Here is a 23,074-nt window from a genome sequence, read left to right as displayed (position 1 = left end):
TGGGCAGCACCAAAATAAGGCAGGGCGGAGGGAGGCAGCTCTGGCGCTGCAGGTTGGCTTGCCTTCCTAAGCAAGCAACTTTGGGGGCGAACATTTTCCTTTTAAAAGCTCTTCCCCAGGGGCCGGCAGGGGTTTCTACGCTACTGAGTGTGGACACCGTGGATTTATAGTGTTAGGGTCTCAAGAACCCTTAAGATCCAGTTCCACCAACTCCCAAGTAACTGAGCCCCTGAGCCCCTAGGGCAGGCTTGTCCACAGTCCGTTTCGAGGGCCTAATCCAGCCCCTGTGGCAGTTTATTTCCTGAGGAACAAGCCTTAAAAAAGTTCAACCTCAACCCTAAAAAAAGGTCAACAAATTTGGTTGGCCCTCAAAGCCCTTCACTTCATCAAATCTGGCCCTCTTTGGAAAAAAATTGGACACCACTGCCCTAGGGGAACCTTCTATGCTGAGGTGAGGCATCTCTGGCCCTCCAGATGTTGTTGGACACAAAGTACCATCATCCCAAGGAAAGATGGCATATGGCCAGGGATGAGGGGAGTCTCATCTGGTGGGACACACTTTCCCCTTCTTCTGAAAATGCTGAATATCTGTATTTCATTTCCTCCTTCTTCCCTGATCTCCAACATCTTCCTAATATAGTCCAACTGCACACATTCCCAAATCATCCTGCACCATTGACTTCCCGAGGCTGCTGCATTGTGTCTAGGATACTGGCAATGGGACAGCACCTTCCCCTGGATGAGAGGATAGAGGGTGAAATCAGGGCAGGCCAAATGGCACTCAGCTCAGTCCCCTCCTTGCCCCTCTCTGCACCTGCTGCCTGAGGGGGCTGTTCAGGGATCTCTCCCTAGTCAAAGGAGGTTCCTGAGCAGGAGGGAGAAGTCAAGGCAGGCAGCGCCCAAGTGTCTCTCTCTTTTTCCAAGATGGCTTCCATTCCTCCCCCAGAGATTTATATTATTTATTTATTTATTTATTTATACTCCGCCCATCTGGCTGGGTTTCCCCAGCCACTCTGGGCGGCTTCCAACAAACATAAAAATACATTAAAATATCACAGATTAAAAACTTCCCTAATCAGGGCTGCCTTTAGGTGTTTTCTAAATGTCAGGTAGTTGTTCATCTCTGGATCTCAGTGTCCGGGCTGAACAATGGGGGTGGAGACGCTCCTTCAGGTATATAGGACTGAGGCCTTATAGGGCTTTAAAGGTCAGCACCAACACTTTGAATTGTGCTCAGAAACGTACTGGGAGCCAATGTAGGTCTCTTAGGACCAGTGTTATGTGGTCTCGGCGGCCGCTCCCAGTCACCAGTCTAGCTGCCGCATTCTGGATTACATTCTGGGTCACCTTTAAAGGTAGCTCCACGGAGAGCGCATTGCAGTAGTCCAAGCGGGAGATAACTAGAGCATGCACCCACCCCCTGTCCTCCAAAAACAGTACTTCTGTCTTGTCAGGATTCAATCTCAATCTGTTAGCTGCCATCCATCCTCCAACCGCTTCCAGGCACTCACATAGGACCTTCACTGCCTTCAATGGTTCTGATTTGAAAGAGAGGTAGAGCTGGGTATCATCCGCATACTGATGAACACCCAGCCCAAACCCCCTGATGTTGTCTCCCAGCGGCTGCATATAGATGTTAAAAAGCATGGGGGAGAGGACAGAGCCCTGACGCACCCCACAAGTGAGAGCCCAGGGGTCTGAACACTCATCCCCCCCCACCACTTTCTGAACACGGCCCAGTAGGAAGGAACGGAACCACTGTATGACAGTCCCCCCAGCTCCCAACCCCTCTAGACGGTCCAGAAGGATGTTATAGTTGATTGTATCAAAAGCCGCTGAGAGATCCAGCAGAACTAGGAAACAGCTCTCACCTTTGTCCCTAGCCCGCCGGAGATCATCGGCCAGTGCGACCAAGGCAGTTTCAGTCCCATGATGAGGCCTGAATCCTGACTGGAAGGGATCCAAATGGTCCGCTTCTTCCAGGCGTGCCTGGAATTGTTCAGCAACCACTCGCTCAATCACCTTGCCCAAGAATGGAAGATTTGAGACTGGGCGATAGTTGGCCATATTGGCCACATCTAAATATGGTTTTTTAAGAAGCAGTTTAAAAACTGCCTCTTTCAGCAGGTGTGGGAAGGCTCCCTCACAGAGAGTAGCATTCACCACCCCGCAAAGTCCATCGCCCAGCCCTTCCCGGCTAGCTTTTATTAGCCAGGATGGGCAAGGATCAAGGAGACAGGTGGTTGGTTTCACTCTTCCAAGCAGTCTGTCCACATCTTCGGAGGTAACAGATTGAAATTGATCCCACGCAATTTGACTAGACAGGACTCTAGCACTCCCTTGCCCCGGCCCTGCTCCCACGGTGGAGTCTACCTCTTCCCGAATCTGAGCGACTTTATCTGCAAAAAACTTTGCAAAAGTATTGCAGGAGATATTGGGGTCCCTACCAGGCCCCGATGACAAAGGTGGTTCGGATAGATTGCGAACCACCTGGAACAGTCTCCTGCTGCTGTTTTCTGCAGATGCGATAGAAACGGTGAAGAAGGTCCTATTCGCCGTCGCCATTGCCACTTGGTAGGCTCGAAGTTGAGCTCTAGCCCGTGTTCGGTCTGATTCAGAATGAGTTTTCAGCCACCGGCGCTCTAGAATCATAGAATCATAGAATCATAGAATCATAGAGTTGGAAGAGACCACAAGGGCCATCCAGTCCAACCCCCTGCCAAGCAGGAAACACCATCAAAGCATTCCTGACAGATGGCTGTCAAGCCTCTGCTTAAAGACCTCCAAAGAAGGAGACTCCACCACACTCCTTGGCAGCAAATTCCACTGCCGAACAGCTCTCACTGTCAGGAAGTTCTTCCTAATGTTTAGGTGGAATTTTCTTTCTTGTAGTTCGAATCCGTTGCTCCGTGTCCGCTTCTCTGGACACGGAGCTCTGGACACGGAGCTCTGGACATCCGTTGCTCCGTGTCCGCGTCTCAGCGACTGTTTCATCACCCTCAGCTCCAGGGAAAACCACGGGGCTGTCTGGGCTCCATGGGAAAACCACGGGGCTGTCTGGGCTCCATGCAATCGGAGAGGGCGTTTCAGAGCCAGACAGTCAATAGCGCTGGTTAACTCCGCATTCCAGCGGGCCACCAGGGAATCAGTTGAAAGGCCATCAACATGGGATAAAACATCCCCTACCACTCTCTGGAAGCCAATTGGATCCATTAAGTAGCGGGGGCGGACCATCCGAATCGGTCCCACCTCCCTGCAGAGGGGAAGGGTTGCGGAGAAGTCCAGTTGCACCAGAAAGTGATCTGACCATGGCACTTCTTTTGTTTCGCTTTTACTTAATGTCAGATCACCAACATCCATAGAGGTAAACACCAGGTCCAAGTCATGTCCGCGGCTATGAGTTGGGCCAGACTTATTCAGGGACAGCCCCATGGAGGCCATGCTTTCCACGAAGTCCCGAGCAGCCCCTTGTAAGGTCGTGTCGGCATGGATGTTAAAATCCCCTAAGACAACCAAGCTAGGTGTCTCCAGGAGCACATCCGACACGACCTGAAGCAGCTCGGGCAGGGAATCCTTGGTGCAGCGGGGAGGTCGGTACACCAAAAGGAATCTTGTACTGCCCCTATTACCCAACTTCCAGAACATGCACTCAGAAAACTCGGCCTAACCAATAGGACGCCTGGTGCAAACTAATGACTTCGTAAAAAACACTGCAAACCCCCCCCCCCCCCGCTCAGATGGCCTGGGTTGCTGTGCGTAAGAGAAACCTGGTGGACAAGCAGCGGCAAGGAGAAGCCCATCTGCTTCATCCAACCAGGTCTCTGTCACACATGCCAGGTCAAATCCTCCCTCCACAATCAGGTCGTGAATGGCAGTGGTCTTGTAGATCATTGACCTGGCATTGCACAGCAGCACCTTCAGGTCATGTGGGTATCCCTTGCTGATTCCAGTATCCATCCTGTCAGGACCAGACCCGGAGGCAGGGATAGTCCTCAAACAACGTAGATGTGGCAGGATCATTAGGTGGGAGTGATCATGCTCTTCTGGAGTTTATTGTTCAGAGGAAAGGAGCAACCAAGCATACTAAGACTCAAATCCTAGACTTTAAGAAAGCCGACTTCAGAAAACTTAGGGAAATGCTGGGTGAGATCCCATGGACAGAAATACTAAAAGGGAAGGGAGTTCATGATGGTTGGGAGTTTGTTAAAAGGGAGATATTAAAAGCACAACTTCAGGCAATACCAATGAGACGGAAACATGGAAGGTGCCTAAAGAAGCCAGGGTGGCTATCTAAAGAACTTTTAACTGAGTTAAGATTTAAAATGGAATGTACAAAAAAATGGAAAAGGGGGGAAATCACCAGAGAGGAATTCAAACATATAGCCAGAACGTGTAGAGACAAAGTCAGAAAAGCTAAAGCACAGAATGAACTCAGGCTCGCCAGAGAGGTTAAAAGCAACAAAAAGGGCTTTTATGGGTATGTCCGTAGCAAAAGGAAGAACAAGGAAACAGTGGGGTCACTTAGAGGAGAAGATGGTGAAATGCAAACAGGGGACAGAGAAAGGGCAGAACTCCTCAATGCCTTCTTTGCCTCAGTCTTCTCCAAAAAAGAAAACAATGCCCGACCTGAAGAATATGGCGCAGATGATTCAGCAGGGGAAACACAGCCCAGAATAAGTAAGGAGGTAGTACAAGAATACTTGGCTAGTTTAGATGTATTCAAGTCTCCAGGGCCAGATGAACTACATCCAAGAGTATTAAAATAACTGACAGAGGTGATTTCAGAACCACTGACAATAATCTTTGAAAATTCCTGGAGAACAGGCGAAGTTCCATCAGACTGGAGGAGGGCAAATGTTGTCCCTATCTTCAAAAAGGGGGAAAGAGAGGACCCAAACAATTACCGCCCAGTCAGCCTGACATCAATACCAGGAAAGATTCTAGAGCAGATCATTAAGCAAACAGTCTGTGAGCACCTAGAAAGAAACTCTGTGATCACTAAAAGTCAGCATGGGTTTCTGAAAAATAAGTCATGTCAGACTAATCTGATCTCATTTTTTGACAGAATTACAAGCCTGGTAGATGAAGGGAACGCTGTGGATGTAGCCTATCTTGATTTCAGCAAGGCCTTTGACAAGGTGTCCCATGATATTCTTGTAAAGAAGCTGGTAAAATGCGGGCTAGACAATGCTACCATTCAGTGGATTTGTAACTGGCTGACTGACCGAACCCAAAGGGTGCTCATCAATGGCTCCTCCTCATCCTGGAGAGTAGTGACTAGTGGGGTGCCACAGGGTTCTGTCTTGGGCCCAGTCTTATTCAACATCTTTATCAATGACTTGGATGATGGGCTTGAGGGCATCCTGAGCAAGTTTGCAGACGACACCAAATTGGGAGCGGTGGCTAATACCCCAGAGGACAGGATCACACCTCAAAATGACCTTAACAGATTAGACAACTGGCCCAAAGCAAACAAGATGAATTTTAACAAGGAGAAATGTAAGGTACTACACTTGGGCAGAAAAAATGAAAGGCACAAATACAGGATGGGTGACACCTGGCTTGAGAGCAGTACATGTGAAAAGGATCTAGGAGTCTTGGTAGACCACAAACTTGACATGAGTCAGCAGTGTGATGCAGCAGCTAAAAAAGCCAATGCAATTCTGGGCTGCATCAATAGGAGTATAGCATCTAGATCTAGGGAAGTAATAGTACCACTGTATTCTGCTCTGGTCAGACCTCACCTGGAGTACTGTGTCCAGTTCTGGGCACCACAGTTCAAGAAGGATACTGACAAACTGGAACGTGTCCAGAGGAGGGCAACCAAAATGGTCAAAGGCCTGGAAACGATGCCTTATGAGGAACGGCTTAGGGAGCTGGGTATGTTTAGCCTGGAGAAGAGAAGGTTAAGGGGTGATATGATAGCCATGTTCAAATATATGAAAGGATGTCATAGAGGAGGGAGAAAGATTGTTTTCTGCTGCTCCAGAGAAGTGGACACGGAGCAATGGATTCAAACTACAAGAAAGAAGATTCCACCTAAACATTAGGAAGAACTTCCTGACATTAAGAGCTGTTCGGCAGTGGAATTTGCTACCAAGGAGTGTGGTGGAGTCTCCTTCTTTGGAGGTCTTTAAGCAGAGGCTTGACAGGCATATGCCAAGAATGCTTTGATGGTGTTTCCTGCTTGGCAGGGGGTTGGACTGGATGACCCTTGTGGTTTTTTCTAACTCTATGATTCTATAATTCTATGAACGACTGAGCCTGCCTCCTCGGTAATGACATGGTCTGGTCTTGGCATAACTCCTCCTCCTACCCATGATCACTGCGATCGCTTGTCCCAGTGCATTCCCCCCCCCCCCCCCGTGGAACCTGCCCCAGCCATTTTGTTGGCTGGGACCCCCTCCTGGGCAGCCCTGACCCCCTCCCCTTAAAAACACAATAAAACCTCTGTAAGAAAAACAGGAAAAAACAGAACAAAAGAAAAACACAAAAAACACAATAAAACCAAGAACAGTAAAAATGACAAATATACCAAAATTTAACAAATCCCTCCCACCTACTACCCCAAAGAAAATAAAAAATATAAAAAATTATTGAAAAAGCGTTTTAAAAAGAACTCTGTGCTGTTTTAAGTTCCCCTGGGCAGCACCAGCAGCAGAGCAGCGGCAGCAGTCCTTATGAGGTGGAGGGAGTCAGGGACAGGGCTTGTGGGCACTCACGGCAAGAAGAAGAAGAGTCCTGGGCAGCCCCCCTCTCTCTGCCCCCCCTCCCTCTGCCCTCCTCCCTCCACCCCCCAGTCTCCCCTTTGCCCAGAGGCCCCCCTGGCAGGCTCACCCTTCTTGCCAAATCTCTCCCAAGCGCCCCCACCTCTCCATCCGGAGGGGCCTCGCCAGATGAGCAAGGAGGGGGGAGAGGGGGGAGACCGGGGGTCTCTATCCAGACGCAGATCTGGCTCGCCCACCCGCCCCGTTTCCTCTGTCGGGAGCGCGCATCCGGCGGAGGGAGGAAGCCGCTTGCTCCCTCGGCTGGCCGACGCGCGCTCTCCCTGGGGGGGAGTTGAGGGGCGGGCCAGAGGGGCGTCAAACGCGGCGGCACCCCTAGGGGCGGGGCGCCGCGCCGCAGCGTCGTGACCTCACGACGCACGGGCGTGACGCCCGCCTCTGGCCCGCCGCTTTTGACGCCCCATGGGCTCTCCCTCCCTGCGGTGCGCGCTTTCCCAGGACGGAGTCGAGGGGCGGGGCCAGCGAGGAGCGTCCCCAGGGAGAGTGACGTCACGGGTGTCAAAGCGGCTAGTAACGCCCCTGACCACCTGGGAGAGGAGACTAGGCTTCCATGATGATGATGACGTACGCTCTGCAAAGTAGACTGGCCTTCTGCACATTTCGCTGGGCGGAGGCAGATCCGTGGCGGCGGCTCAGTTCCTTTGCATGCAGAAGAAGGAGCTACTTTCAGTTGCCGGCAGGGAAGGAGACGCCCCTCCCTGGAGAAGACTCGGGGGGGGGGGCGGTGTATGTGAAGCTTGCACAGCTGGACAACTCTCTGCTCGGGCCTCCCCCCTCTCCCACCCTCATTTCGACAGGGCTGCTCTTGTTCGTAGCTCTATTGGCAGACGCATTCGGAAAGGAAGCCGAAGCACTTCGGGAATGTCCAAGCCGAAGGGGAGGGGGAGGGGGAGGGGAGGAGCCCCTCCCTCCGAGGGGGCGCGTCCTTGGAGAGCCCCCAGGAAAGGAAATCGGAATAGAATAGCGGACGAGGGAAGCGGAGGGCCAGAGAGGACAAAGAGGTAATGCTGGAGGGCGGGGAAGGGGGAGAAAGAAAGGGGGCAGAGACCCCCCCCCAAGAACAACTCCCTTCCTGGGCGATATCTGCACAGGCCCCGAACCATGCGATCCGGCTGCAGAGGAGGAGGAAAAGGAGGTGCTCAATATATCTATATATTAGGGGGGCGGGGAGGGAGAGAAGGATGCGCTTTTCCTCCCCCTGAATCTGCATCTCTAGGGGAGGAATCAAAGCCATCTTGGAGAAAGAGAGAGGGACTTGGGGGCTGCCTGCCTTGACTTCTCCCTTTTGCCTAGGAATTTCCTTCGAGTCGACCAGGGAGAGATACCTGAGCAGGAGGCCTGATCCACCCACCCTCTCCTCCCTTGAAGCTCAGGCCTTGCCCTGCCAGAAGTCCCAGGTCAGCTGCTGCATGGGGCGCTGGGGGCTGTTATAGGGAGTCTAACCATGGGGGGAAAGAGGAAAGGGAGGAAGCCCCCTTTATTCTTTCCGCCCTTTGAGGCTTCTGTCTTGGCAACTACAGTCTCACCCACATGCCTGTGTTTCTCTGGAGAAGCATCGAAAGTGTTCCTACCCAGAGATACCTGTGTCCAACTCCTTCTCTCCATTCCACCAGGTTTCCATGATTGTCACTATTTCAGATCTCTTAAATCTGTGGGATTTAAGGGATTGGGAAGATTGTTAAATGGGTGGGGGTCCCCCCCTACCAGCCTGTGTAATTATTACTAAAATTGTTTTTATGTATTTACTTATTGAATCTGTTAGTTGCTTTCTCTTGCCCAGGGCAGCCCAAAGTGACTTACAACAAGTTGTTGTTGTTATGATTTTCCACTGTGACACTCCAAGGCTGTTCTCAGGGCCTGCTCCACGGTGAGGGAGACTGAGGCAGCCCCCTCAGGAAGCAGATGCAGAGAGGGGCAAGGAAGCAGATGCAGAGAGGGGCAAGGAGGGGACTGAGCTGAGTGCCATTTGGCCTGCCCTGATCTAACCCTCTATCCCAGGGGTCAGCAAACTTTTTCAGCAGGAGGCCGGTCCACTGTCCCTCAGACCTTGTGGGGGGCCGGACTATATTTTTTTGGGGGGGGGGGGAATGAACAAATTTATATGCCCTACAAATAACCCAGACATGCATCCTATATAATAAAGTCCAAATGTCTCTGCGTCCAAGTTTTCCCGTGTGTCCCTGGGTTACTGCGCATGGGCCCCAGGGACACAGGGATTGGACAGCAGAGACTGGACGCACACACGCACGCTCTCTCCCCCCCACCTACCGTTTCCCTGCGGCTGCCAACCGCCGCTCCTGGCTGGACTGAGCGTTGGCGGGGGGGGGAGCGCGCATGTGTGTGCATCCAGCAAGGACAGGTCTCCTTCCTGTCACCTCCCGTTTGAGCTGGTAGTGGCGCTCCTGCTGACGGGCCAGCCGGTCACCCCCGCCGAAGCCTCCCAGTCCCCGGGCTCCGGCTCCTGCTGCTGCGGCTCCGGCGGCCAGGCTTTCCCCGTCATCGTCGTAGGCGAAGCCCGCGACGAAGCGCACCATGGCTGAGGGAGGTGGCTAGGCCCAGGCGCCGGACTCCGCCTTCCCCTCGCGCGCTCGACGGAGAAGCCCGTGAGAGGAGCGGCGAGGCCACGGCCTTCCCTCCCTCTCTGCGCTCAGCTGCGGGGCATGACGGGATAGCGAGTTTGTTTACTTGCGTTCCTGGCGCGCCCCGCGGCAGAGCGCAGAGAGAGAGAGAGAGAGGGAAGGCTGCGGCCCCGCTGCTCCTCTCACATATCCTCTAGCGCCCGTTTTCTAAACGGGCTGAACAACACTAGTTTTAAATAAAAGGACACATTGTACTAATGTAAAAACATGCTGATTCCCGGACCCTCCGCGGGCCGGATTTAGAAGGTGATTGGGCCGCATCCGGCCCCCGGGCCTTAGTTTGGGAACCCCTGATCTATCCTCTCATCCAGTGGAAGGTGCTGTCCCATTGCCAGTGTCCTAGACACAATGCAGTAGCCTCAGGAAGTCAGTGGTGCAGGATTATTTGGGAATGTGTGCAGTTGGACTATATTAGGAAGATCTTGGAGATCGTGGAGGAAGGAGGAAATGAAATACAGATGCAAGGGAGATATTCAGCATTTTCAGAAGAGGGGGGAGAAGGGGAAAGTGTGTCCCACTGGATAAGGCTCCCATAATCCCTGGCCATGGACCATCCTTGCTTGGGCAGATGGTACTTTGTGTCCAAAATGGGACTCGGGTGGCACTGTGGGTTAAATCGCTGAGCCTAGGGCTTGCCAATCAGAAACAGAATAAGAATAAAAATAAGAATTTATTATTTATACCCCACCCATCTGGCTGAGTCTCCCTTGCCACTCTGGGCGGCTCCCAATTGAATATTAAAACAATACAGCAATAAATATTAAAAACTTTCCTAAACAGGGCCACCTTCAGATGTCTTTTAAAATTAAGATGGCTGCTTATTTCCTTGACATCTGATGGAAGGGTGTTCCACAGGGTGGGTGCCGCAACCAAGAAGGCCCTCTACCTGGTTCCCTGTAACCTCACTTCTTGCAAAGAGGGAACTGCCAGAAGGCCCTCGGCGGTGTATCTCAGTGTCCAAGCTGAACGGTGGGGGTGGAGACGCACCTTCAGGTATACAGGACCGAGGCCGTATAGGGCTTTAAAGGTCAAAACCAACACTTTGAATTGTGCTCGGAAACGTACTGGGAGCCAATGTACTGTTGGTCTTTCAAGACCGGTGTTATGTGGTCTCGGCGGCCGCTCCCAGTCACCAGTCTAGCTGCCGCATTCTGGATTAGCTGCAGTTTCCAGGTCATCTTCAAAGGTAGCCCCATGTAGAGTGCATTCCAGTAATAAAAGCGGGAGATAACTAGAGCATGCACAACTCTGGCTAGACAGTCTGCAGGCAGGTAGGGTCTCAGCCTGCGTACCAGATGGAGCTGGTAGACAGCTGCCCTTGACACAGAATTAACCTGCACCTCCATGGACAGCTGTGAGTCCAAAATGATACCCAGGCTGCGCACCTGGTCCTTCAGGGGCACAGTTACCCCATTCAGGACCAGGCAGTCCCCAACACCCGCCCGCCCCCTGTCCCCCGAAAACAGTACTTCTGTCTTGTCAGGATTCAACCTCAAACCTCAATCCGTGGTTTGAATCCCCGCAGCAGGGTGAGCTCCCGTTGCTTGGGCCCTGCAAAACACATCAAAGTGCAAGAAGATAAATAGGTACCGCTCTGGCGTGTCATAGGTTCGCCATGACTGCTCTATCCTCTCATCTAGTGGAAGGTGCTGTCCCATTGCCAGTGTCCTAGACACAATGCAGCAACCTCGGGAAGTCAGTGGTGCAGGATTATTTGGGAATGTGTGCAGTTGGACTGTATCAGGAAGATGTTGGAGACCATGGAAGAAGGAGGAAATGAAATACAGATATTCAGCGTTTTCAGAAGAGGGGGAAGATGGTGAAAGTGCGTCCCTCCAGATGAGATTCCTATCATCCCTGGCCATGGGCCATCCCTGCTTGGGCAGCTGGTGTTTTGTGTCCAACCACATCTGGGGGGCCAGAGATGCCTCACCTCAGCACAGAAGGTTTCTCTAGGGCTCAGTGTTCCTTGGGAGTTGGTGGAACTGGATCTTAAAGGTTCTTGATACATTTTTTTCAGGGATTATGATTGGTATCTAGACCCTAACACTATAACCCCCCCCCAAAAAAAATTTCTAGTAGCACCTTAGAGACCAACTAAGGTGCTACTAGAAGATTTTTTTAAAAAATTTGTTTCAACTATGGCAGCCCAACGACTACCTGCCTATATCTAGAACTATAAATCCACGGTGTCCACACTCAGCAGTGTAGCAACCCCTGCCAGCCCCTGGGGAAGAGCTTTTTCAAAGAAATTGTTCACCCCCAAAGCTGCTTGCTTAGGAACATACAGTGTGTCCATCAACCTGCAGCGCGAGAGCTGCCTCCCCCCCCCCCCCATCCCATCATCTTCTGCTTCTGCCCACACTAAAGTCAAGCGGTTACGGAGAAAAGTGGAACCTGGATTTTCACGATTTTTACATTTTTATATATATAGATAATTTGGGTGGGCATTTTATTTTTATTTTTTTAATATATTTTTATTGAGGTTTTTTAACAGGCACAAAAATCCAAAAAGAAAAAAGAAAAGAAAAAAGGTATAAAAAAAAAGCACAAAAAAAGAGAAAGAAAAAAAAGGCTTTCCCGTCCCTCCCTACCCGGGTCCATTTCATATCTTATCTTTACAGCTTTCATATTATACAAAATAATATATTTCTCACAATATCTTATTTTTTAACTATTTCTTTAAATTTCCCTTAGCCTCTAGTTTCCCCCTAAAAAGAAATACCCCTTCCTACTTTCGAATTCTAATATACCCCTTCTCTTATTTATCTCACTTCCCACCCCCTCCCCACCCCTGGTAGCAGTTTCCCTTATTCCCCGACCAGCATCCTTATACTATCCAAATTCAAACCTTTTATCCATCCATTTAATCTATTTATGCACCTTTCTTACCCCACACCCTCTCTTAACCATTCCAGACCACCCTGATCTTCCTTCCTCCCATTCTGTTGTTTTAACATTTCATCCAGTCTCTCGCTCTTGTCCTCATTTTCACTGTCCCCTATAGTTTCCAGTCTCTCTTCTGGCTTGCACCCCCTCTCTCTCACTGGGGGGGTACAAACCAAAATTTTCCCTCCTACGACATTTTGGCTGTCCTTTTCTGGGGTCTGGTCCCCCTCTCTCACAGAGCAGACCAAGTCCTCAGGTCTCTCTTGAGCATATTCTTCTGGTGTCAGGTGGTTATTCAACGTTTCCTCTCTCACAGGTTGCGTTGATTTCTCAGTCTGTTGCTCCTTATTCTCAATCTGTTGTGTTGATTTTCTTTCTTCTTCCAATTCCAGAACTTCCGTAGGAGGTAACTGTTGTTGGTCTTCCTCTGGGGACTGGAAAATTCTTTTGCCATAACGTATTTCTTCTGACATTTCTCGAATAAAATCCAGAATGTCCTGTAGACAAACTTCCTCTATTTGCGTCATGGTTATTTTGGCTGGCTGCCTTCTTTGTCGTCTCGTATTACCGTGGGAAATGTCTCTCAATCCACCAGAGGTGGTGCTGTATTACATAGGCTAATTTCTTTGTTTAATCCAAAATTATTCAAAAATCAGCTTCTTTTCAAATCAATTTCGATGTGGTATCTTTTTGGGTGGGCATTTTAATCTGGGATTCCCAGCAGTCAGGCTCCAGCTGCTTGCCTTCTGCATCTCCAGCTCTCTCCACGCAATGCAAGGCTGAGAGATGGAGGTCCAACCCCAAGAACATTCTGCTACCTGAGCACTCCTTCAGCCAACCACAAGCACCAAGCCTTGTCACTAGGCTTATATATGGGTCTCCCCAAATTGTCAGTATGCACCTCCAGAGGCAAAAGGGACTGTGCAGGTGATTAATTAAGATCTAGAGGTCAAAGGGGACAAAATGTGGCCCAAGGGGTGGAGGGTTATAGTGCGCAGTGCATCAGTTAGAATGGGATGCTTACGAAACCTCTGCAGATTCTCAAACGGGAGAAGCCATTTAGATGTCTGGAGTGTTTGACATATTTCTTTCAGAGTTCCCTCTTTCCTTCCCATCAATAAACTCAGATAATGGGAAATCAGTCTTAAATGCATGGAGTGTATGTGAAGTTCTGGTATTCGTATATAAAGTTGTATAGACAGGTCTTTAAAGAAATGAAGGTAATGTCTCACAAGTATAATAGAAGATATAAAGTAATGTTAGATAGGGAGGGGGAGAATCTGGAGTGTTGGGGTGAGTGATGACGGGCTGAGAGTCAGCTGATTTTCGGTCCTTGGTGGAGAGAGTTGGAAATGTTGGTGTTAGGAGTTGGGGTGGCAGTTTGGGAGCAGGGTTGGTGGGATTACAGCATCATAACTCCCATTGATGTAAGTGCAATAAAGGAACAATAAAAACACAAAAAGACTAAAAGCATCTTGTACATTCTGCTAATATCCAAACCCTCATACAGTGGAACCTCTACTTAGGAATTTAATCCGTTCCGAATGCACATTCGGTAGAAACATTTGTAAGTCGAAACGATGTTTCCCATAGGAATGCATTGGAAACGGATTAATTCGTTCCAGGGCCTTTAAAAAAGGCACTTTGAAGGCAAGCAGGAGGCCTGCGAGGGGAAGCAAGTGTGGGGCAGCAGGAGGCCGGTTGAGCGGCGGTGGCGGCAAGGGCCTGATCCGGCCATAGGGCCGGATCAGCAGGAAGCGAGGTCGGCGGGAGGCTGGCAGCAGCGGTGACAAGGGCCCTATCCAGCCCTATGGCAGGTGGCGCGGCCGGTGGGAGGCCGGTGGCAGCGGTGAGGGCCCGATCCCATGGGTGTAGGCAGGGGGGGCAGGAGGGGGCAGCTGCCCCCCCTAGAAGCAAAAAAATTAATGTATTTTACAGACCATAACCAGCACTTTTCCCCTCCAAAAACTGAAGTGGAAAGGGCTTTGCTTTAGCAAGAGCAGCTAAGTCTCCGCTTGCTGGGGGGGGGGGGGGACACAGCAGTAACAAAAACACATCAAATAAATAAAGCAAAGTGGCTACCAGTAGTTAAGCAGTTAAGACAATGGAGCATATATCCCCAGGCAAGATTCGATAGCTGACCATTTCACCCTATTGTTCTTAAGTGGGAGCTGTTAATGAGCATTCAGGAGCATTAAAGAGTTCTATTGGCGATTTAATGAGGGTGCAGACTCAGGGGATTCAATTTGACTAAGGTGGCTCTGCAAGGCTAAAAAGAAGTGAATAAGAAAGGGGGGGCTGTAGCTTTGACAGACACAGTGATGTTTATAAAAAGCATTGGTGTTCCAGTCTGCCCCTCCTCCTGCATCTGTATACTGTAAATCAGGGGTGGCCACCTCCCAAGAGACTCTGATCTACTCAGAGTTTAAAACTGGGGGTGATCTACCCCCTTTTGGGGGGTTCAGGTCAAAGCTGTTGAGTTTTTTTTAAAGGAAGGGAAGCCCTGTTTTTTGGGGTTTAGGTCAAACTTGTTGAGCTTCTTTTAGGAGGGAGGGAGGTCCATTTTTGTTTAGGGCTTCAGGTCATAGTTCAACTTTTTTGAGGGAGGAGGAAAATTTTGGGTGAGCTTTTTTTAGGGGTGCCAGTGACCTACCAGTGATCTACCACAGACATCCAGTGATCTACTGGTAGATCACAATCTACCTGTTGGACGTGCCTGCTGTAAATCAAGCAGAGAGAAAGCTGCTTACAAGGCTCCTGTACATGCAGAGTTCCAGCATCCCAGCGTCACCCAGAGGCACCCACAAATATGAGTTATCCCTCTCTCTATTTCTTCCTTCCTTCCCTCCCTCTTCCATCTTTAATAAAATACGGGGGGGCAGATAAGCCCCACATAGAAAGCCCATCAACATGGGGGGATGACTCTTTCAAATACGGTATTTACCAGTAATTGGGGGGGGGAGAGGGGCACCTAGGCCTCTAGGAGTTGGCTGCTATGCCTAGGAGTAGGGCAATTCAAGAAAGCAGAACGATGCATATGGTATGGTAATATATCAATAGAATCGTAGAATTGTAGTCGGAAGGGACCACAAGGGTCATCTAGTCCAACCCGCTGCAATGCAGGATTTTTTTCCTAAGGTGGGGCTTGAACCATGGTTGAAATATTATGCTGATATGCAGCAACGCCTCGGAGCCGTCGTGGCTGCGGCCATGCCTTGCCCCGCCCTCGCCCGCCCTTCCACCCCCTCTCGCCTGCCCGACCCTCCTGTCCTCTTGCTGCAGAGTTCCAGCATCACAGCGTCATCCAGAGACACCCACAAATATGAGTTATCTCTCTATTTCTTCCTTCCTTCCCTCCCTCTTCCATCCTTAATAAAATACGGGGGGGGGGGCAGATAAGCCCCACATAGAAAGCCCATCAACATGGGGGGATGACTCTTTCAAATACGGTATTTACCAGTAATTGGGGGGGGGCACCTAGGCCTCTAGGAGTTGGATGCTATGCCTAGGAGTAGGACAATTCAAGAAAGCAGAATGATGCATATGCTATGGTAATATATCAATAGAATCATAGAATTGTAGTCGGAAGGGACCACAAGGGTCATCTAGTCCAACCCCCTGCAATGCAGGATTTTTTCCTAAGGTGGGGCTTGAACCATGGTTGAAATATTATGCTGATATGCAGCAACGCCTCGGAGCCGTCGTGGCTGCGGCCGTGTCTTGCCTCGCCCTCGCCCGCCCTGCCACCCCCTCTCACCTGCCCGACCCTCCCGTCCTCTCCAGCCAAGCAGGGTAGCCGCCAACGCTACCAGCCCCAGAAGCACAAGGTGGCCGCTGCTGCCACCGCCACGATGTCATCAGGCCCGTTGGCCCTTTAGCCCCGCCCACTTTGTGGCCCCTCCCCTTCTGTGCCTTGGCCCCGCCCCTGAACAACCATGGCTTGCCCCCCCCTAGTTTTGATCCTGGCTACGCCCCTGCCCGATCCCATGAGGCGCAGAAGGCAGGCCTTGCAGTGGCAGCGCCAGGCGCGGGGCAGTGAGGGCCCGATCCCCCGAGGCCAGCCCTTGCAGTGGCGGAGGCGGCGGGGAGAGTGTGGTTGCGTGTGCCGCAGTGGTGGTCGCCGATCGTGGGCCTGACACCCCCCCCCCCCGAGGCCGGCCCTTGCAGCAGTGGAGGCGGCGGGGGAAAGCGTGATCGCGCGCACCGCAGCAGCAGCAGCAGCAGCGGCCGATCCTGGGGCCGATCCCGAGGCCAGCCCTTGCGCGCGCCGCAGCTGTGGCCGCCAATTGTGGGCCCGCTCCCCTGAGGCCAGCCCTTGAGGCGGCGGGGAGAGCGCGATCGTGTGCGCCGCAAGAGCGGAGGCGGCCGATCGCGGGCCCGATCCCCGCCCTTGCAGCAGCGGCGGGGAGCGTGTGATTGCGTGAGGCGGCAGGGAGAGCGCGATTGTGCGCGCCGCAGTGGTGGCCGCCGATCGCGGGCCCGATCCCCTGAGGCCGGCCCTTGCAGCGGCGGAGGCGGCCGATTGCGGGCCCGATCCCCGCCCTTGCAGTGGCGGCGGGGAGAGCACGATCGTGTAAGGCCGGCAGAGCAGCTGTGGTGGCGAGCGCGGGGCAGCATAAGTCAAATAAATTTGTAAGCGCACGGTCATTTCCCCCCTTCGTAAGTAGAAAAATTCGTATGTAGAGTCATTCGGAAGTCGAGGTACCACTGTATATTGTTTATGTTTTATAAATTGTGTCGCAACACCTCCTCATTCTTGGCTATGTGAAGGGGGAAGTGTTCAGATAAACATTATCTCTGGGGGCATCCGGAATAAAAGGGCTGTTTAGCGGCAGAACCAGGAAGGACTCGCCTCCTAGTTGCACATCTTGCATGAGGAGGGAAGGTGGCAGAGCAGAGAGTGGGCAGTGCCAGAGAGACCTCGATGCAGTGGGGAGGTGGCCTAAGTGTGTGTTCAATGCTTCACTTGAAGCTCATATCAAATAACCCCCAAGATAACACACATAGGGGAGAAACCCTATGGATGTCTATAGTGTGTGTTTGGCAGGTCCCAAACTTAAGGGTCAACTGTCTACAAATTCACAATCTGCCTGGAGGCAGGATCCACCTCATCCCTGTGATTGGGCCCACCCTGTCCTGACTCATGACCTATTCGGACCACCCCCCACCCAGGCAAGCCCCTACCTCCATTTGGCCAATCTGGAAAGCGGCCTAGTCTGCAAAGCCGAGCCAAGTACCAGTGTAGCCATCGCTAGAGTCGCTGTGTCGCGACCTCTCCTGTACTCTCAGCATGCACTTTCGTATGATTTGTGAGTACTGAAACATGGGGTTTATGGGATTTTACGTGGCCCAGGTGTGACATCTGTCTACGCAACCACACAATTGCAAGGGATAACACCATTTAGGGTTGTTGTAAGTCACTGTTCAAAGCTCCAAACTCCGGTCTACTTTGCAGGGCTGTTGTAACGGGGACACCCTACGCCATGGCCCTGCCTCCCCCATGTTGGGAAATGAGTGTGAAAATGACTGGATCCCCACCCACCCCCTCTCCTGGGAAGGGATTAAAAGAGATGAAGGGGGAATGTAACCTTCATGCCCCGGAGGACTTTTTGGGAGGTGGGGCAGGCGTCTCATTCCCTGCAGTTTCCGGGGATTGAACCTGGGAGATTATCAGGAAAGAAACAGGATAACGTCACCCATTCCTCCCCAAGGTCAGCGAGCTCCACTTCCTATGGAGGAAGGGAGGTTTGGAGGGGGGAGCCAAGGTTGGAGGGGGAGGGGCCGCCATCTACATTCCCAGAAGAGGAGCAAGTCTGCAGAGGAGGAGGAAAAAGAGGTGCAAAACTCTCTTTTTTTAGTGGGGGGAGATTTGGGGTTGTGGGGAGAGGGAGGAGGATGCCCTTTTCCTCCCCCCGAATCTGCAACAGGGCAGCTGGGAAGGGAGGGCAGACTTTTGGGCGGGGGGATGAAAGGAAGTAGGGGAGTGCTCCCCCTCCCCCTTCTTTCTGAAGATCAGTCGAGTGGGGGAGGGGCTGATTTAGGCCCTTTGGGATAAAGGAGCCCCTCCCCCATAGGGGGGCGCATCCTTGGAGAGCCCCCAGCCCTTATTATTGCAGGAAAGGAAATCGGAATAGAATAGCGAGCAAGGGAGGGGGAGCAGAGAGGACAAAGAGGTAGAGCTGCAGGGCCTTTCCTAAAAATTTGGAACAAGTGCTAATTCATGTATGTAATATTCCTTTGTTCTCTTCCTAGAAAACAAATAGGATTTCCTCCCCCCACCCCGTCGAAAGAACACAATGGAGAAGGCAGTCAGAACTCTGGGGGGCCCATGTCCAATGTGAATAACGAATAAACCACTAAAATGCATGGAGTGTGGCAAGAGAAAGAAGAATCAATTTGAAAGTATGGAGTGTGGGAAGAGCTTCAGTGACAGTGGAACACTAAGAAGACATAAACAGACGCACACAGGAGAGAAACCATTTAATTGCATGGAGTGTGGAAAAAGCTTCACTGACAGTGGAACACTTAGAAAACATCATCGGACTCACACGGGGGAGAAACCATTTAAATGCATGGAGTGTGGAAAGTGCTTCAGTAGGAGTGACAACCTGAATTTGCATCATCAGACTCACACAGGACAGAAACCATTTAAATGCATGGAGTGTGGAAAGTGCTTCACTGTTAGTGGAAAACTTAGAATTCATCAATGGACTCACACGGGGGAGAAACCATTTAAATGCATCGAGTGTGGAAAGTGCTTCAGTAGGAGTGACACCCTGAATTTGCATCATCAGACTCACACAGGAGAGAAACCATTTAAATGCATGGAGTGTGGAAAGAGCTTCAGTTGGACTGGAGACCTTAGAAAACATCAACGGACTCACACGGGGGAGAAACCATTTAAATGTATGGAGTGTGGAAAGAGCTTCAGTCAGAGTGGAGGCCTTAGGAAACATCAACGGACTCACACGAGAGAGAAACCATTTAAATGCATGGAGTGTGGAAAGAGCTTCAGTCAGAGTGGAGGCCTTAGGAAACATCAACGGACTCACACGAGAGAGAAACCATTTAAATGCATGGAGTGTGGAAAGAGCTTCAGTGAGAGTGGAGGCCTGAATTCACACCATCAAAATCACACAGGAGAGAAACCATTTAAATGTATGGAGTGTGGAAAGAGCTTCAGTCAGAGTGGAGGCCTTAGAAGTCATCAGCGAACTCACACAGGAGAGAAACCATTTAAATGTATGGAGTGTGGAAAGAGCTTCAGTGTGAGTGGAAACCTTAGAAGACATCAACGGACTCACATAGGGGAGAAACCATATAAATGCATGGAGTGTGGAAAGAGCTTCAGTCAGAGTGGACACCTTAGAGTTCATCAAAGGACTCACATGGGGGATAAACCATTTAAATGTATGGAGTGTGGAAAGAGCTTCAGTGAGAGTGGAAACCTTAGAGTTCATCAAAGGACTCACATGGGAGATAAACCATTTAAATGCATGGAGTGTGGAAAGAGCTTCAGTCAGAGTGGACACCTTAGAGTTCATCAAAGGACTCACATGGAGGATAAACCATTTAAATGCATGGAGTGTGGAAAGAGCTTCAGTGAGAGTGGAAACCTTAGAGTTCATCAAAGGACTCACATGGGGGATAAACCATTTAAATGCATGGAGTGTGGAAAGAGCTTCAGTCAGAGTGGACACCTTAGAGTTCATCAAAGGACTCACATGGGGGATAAACCATTTAAATGCATGGAGTGTGGAAAGAGCTTCAGTCAGAGTGGAAACCTTAGAGTTCATAAAAGGACTCACACGGGGGAGAAACCATTTAAATGCATGAAGTGTGGAAAGAGCTTCACTAGTAGCCGAAACCTTAGAATTCATCAACAGACTCACATGGGAAAGAAACCATTTAAATGCATGGAGTGTGGAAAGAGCTTCAGTCAGAGTGGGCTTCTTACAAAACATAAGCAGTTACATACAGGGGAGAAACCATATAAGTGCTAGGGAAATGGAGTGTTAAGAGGTGTAAGAGTGGAAACTCTCCAAGCCATCAATTAACTCAAAGAAGAGAAACGGTTTAAATAGAAGGAGTGTGGAATCTGATTTGGTTATTATGGAATGCTTTTGTCAACAAGGCATGGGTCATGAGAAGACATTGGGGAAAGGCTGCAGACATTCCTGCATTGTGCCTGGGGGATCGTTCCTCCCCCACAGTGGCCCGACATTTTGGTTATGGGCCCAGCATGCTTCCAGAAACTTTGTTTTCATTCCCAATTTTACATTCTTTGGATTCAAGCTGGGATGTGATTGCTAGCCAGTTAGCTGTTTTGCCTATGCAGCAGTTAAATGTGGCACACGTCACGGCAGTCATTCAAAATGAAGCCGACAGGCGGAGTACCGGGTTCATTGCTCAGGGGGAGTCAGCAGATACCTCACCCCAGACCGCACTAAGTGGAACTAGAGCTTTGAAGGCCGTGAAATGTTTCTCGTATGGACATCTTGGACACATGCAGGAGGAGAGCAGCAGAGGGAGGGGGAGAGGCCCGAAGCCCAAATCTTTCTAGGGTATCAGAAAGGAGCTTATTCAGTGCGAATGTCCGACACTGGTATAATTAGACTGACCAGAAATGTTGAGTACAATGCGAAGTGGGGGGACGGACAATGTGGAAATTTTCCAATGTTACCCTGTCACTGATGAAGAGTCTGAGGATGACTCTACCTCTACTAGTGAAGAAAGTGATAGTAGTGGAGATAGTGATTCTGAAAATTACACAAGAGTGCAAAGGCCTCTTTGAGACCATCTGAAGGGTCTGACCAGGAATTGGAGGAGCCACTGTTCTGTTAAGACCAGCAAGGCTGAACCTGGCGTAAATGCCAACTAGTACCAGTTGAACCCAGCAGAGTAAGCGCAGGCATAGTGGAAACTTATTGGCTGCAAGGCGAAGGCAAGTGGCATGGACACGGGAACTCACTGCCACTAGTACTGAGTAACTATATACAGCTTTATTTACAAATAAAAACAACAAACAGTACATAGATCAGCACTTCTCTCTCTATCTCTCTATACAACCTCCAACTCTCCACAACGTCAGACTACACCACCAAACTACACCACACTAAGCACACGGTGGCCTTAGTCTTTATGTATTTCTAAACCAGTCACCTGGCTGTTACTAGGCTTCTAGCACCAGGCAGAGTTGAGCCCTTGGAGATAGCTGACTCATACTTCTAATTGCTATGTGGCTAGCTGCACGTACACAGTAAGGCAAATTCTACAACATGTTCACCATAGGTACCCATTCTCCTAAGGAGGAGAAGCCTGGTCCTCAGGATTTGCGTATGGCACGTTGATCCGGCGGAGCGAAAGCTACTCCATCTGCTGGGGAATTGCGTACCTTACGCAGAAGTGAGAGAACCACAAAGGGTGTAGCCCCCAAAAAGGAATGCTGATCAGTTTGCTAAAACAGCCAAAACAGATACAGTTGTTGTTAGTAGCTCAAAGAAGGTTTTTGAACCTTCCAGCCTCCAAAAGATCCAGTCTTTGGACTCAAAGGATCCTGAGCCATGGTTAAATGCCATGAAGGCTGAACTTGATTCCCAAAGTTCCAGGAATAAAGCTGCTTGCCAACCCTGTAGATACACCATTGGTAACAGGTTTTAAGGTAGATGATACTGAAGCATTTTCTGACACTACGCTGTACAGATGTGTTCTAGGCAAACTAAGCTTCATTGCCAGATGTTCAAGACCTGATATTGCAGTTAGCACAAATTTGCTAAGCAGACAAGCTAACAATCCTACAGTTAAGGATTGGAAAGCACTGAAACGCATAGTACGCTATCTGAAAGGTGCTATGCACTACAGACTGAGATTCACTGATCAGAAGTCTGGAGGTCTTGAGATATTTGCAGATCCAAGTTTTGGAAGTGATGCCACAGATGGCAAAAGCACTTCTGGTGTTTGTTACATGTACAACCAGTGTCTTTTTGACTGGTCGTGCAAGAAGCAGACAACAGTAAGCCTGAGTTATTGTGAAGCTGAACTCAATGCATTGTCATATTCACTTATGGATTGTGAGTGGTTATTGCAATTGTGTAAATACATGATAATTCATGTAAAGTGCCCTATACAGGTTTATCAGGACAACAAAGCATGTTTGGCTTTGCTAACTTCTGGGAGTTGTAAGCAAGGCACAAAACACTTGCAGTTAAAATTACGACGTGCAAGAGAATGTGTTCAGAATGGACTCGTAACCATGTCCTACATGCCAGGAAATGAAATTCCTGCTGATTTGTTATCCCAGGTTGTTCCCAGGGAACACAGTACCTATGTACAGAAACTGGGATTGTTTTAACACACTGCCCAGTGATATTTATAGAAAGGGGGAGGGTGTTGGGTTTCTATAGCCTCTCACTGTGCACTCACAAGACTGTGCTGATACATTCCAGCAAAAGACTGTTGGAATAACGGGAGCGGATGTGGTGCTGTATTCTGTTTCCGTTTGTTGTTTCTTCTTCTTTGGACTTCTCTCAGCGAGAGGAGACATGCTTTATTTTGTTCTGTCTATCTCTTAGCAATAAAGTAGCTTGTAGCCACAACCCTGCCTCAATCCATTGGGTTTACTCTGCAAGATTTATGGAACACGTGCCTGGTGTCAACAAAGCATGGGTCATGAGAAGATGTTGGGGAAAGGCTGCGGACATTCCTGCGTTATGCCTGGGGGATCGTTCCTCCCCCACAGTGGCCCCACAGTCTAGACATGTA

The 23,074-nt window shown here is 50.2% G+C and overlaps 2 protein-coding genes across 2 annotated transcripts in view; both read left to right on the top strand.

Moving 5' to 3' along the window:
- Nucleotides 1–23,074, top strand: part of RXRB (retinoid X receptor beta) — a 371,934-nt gene that overhangs the window by 117,051 nt on the left and 231,809 nt on the right. The gene's annotated exons all lie outside the window — the stretch shown is intronic.
- The window catches only part of LOC118081223 (uncharacterized), a 28,256-nt gene continuing 12,443 nt past the window's right edge, over nt 7,262–23,074 (top strand). Inside the window, 2 exon segments of the mRNA XM_088664267.1 lie at nt 7,262–7,786; nt 18,566–20,327. Coding sequence (XP_088520393.1) covers nt 18,679–20,327 — 1,649 coding nt within the window. The 5' untranslated portion in view covers nt 7,262–7,786; nt 18,566–18,678.

The sequence above is a fragment of the Zootoca vivipara genome, chromosome 2, assembly GCF_965207765.1.
Source record: "Zootoca vivipara chromosome 2, rZooViv2.hap1.1, whole genome shotgun sequence".
Taxonomy (NCBI): Eukaryota; Metazoa; Chordata; class Lepidosauria; order Squamata; family Lacertidae; genus Zootoca; species Zootoca vivipara.
Note: the sequence above shows the minus strand (reverse complement) of the source record. Positions and strands in the feature narration are given on the sequence as shown.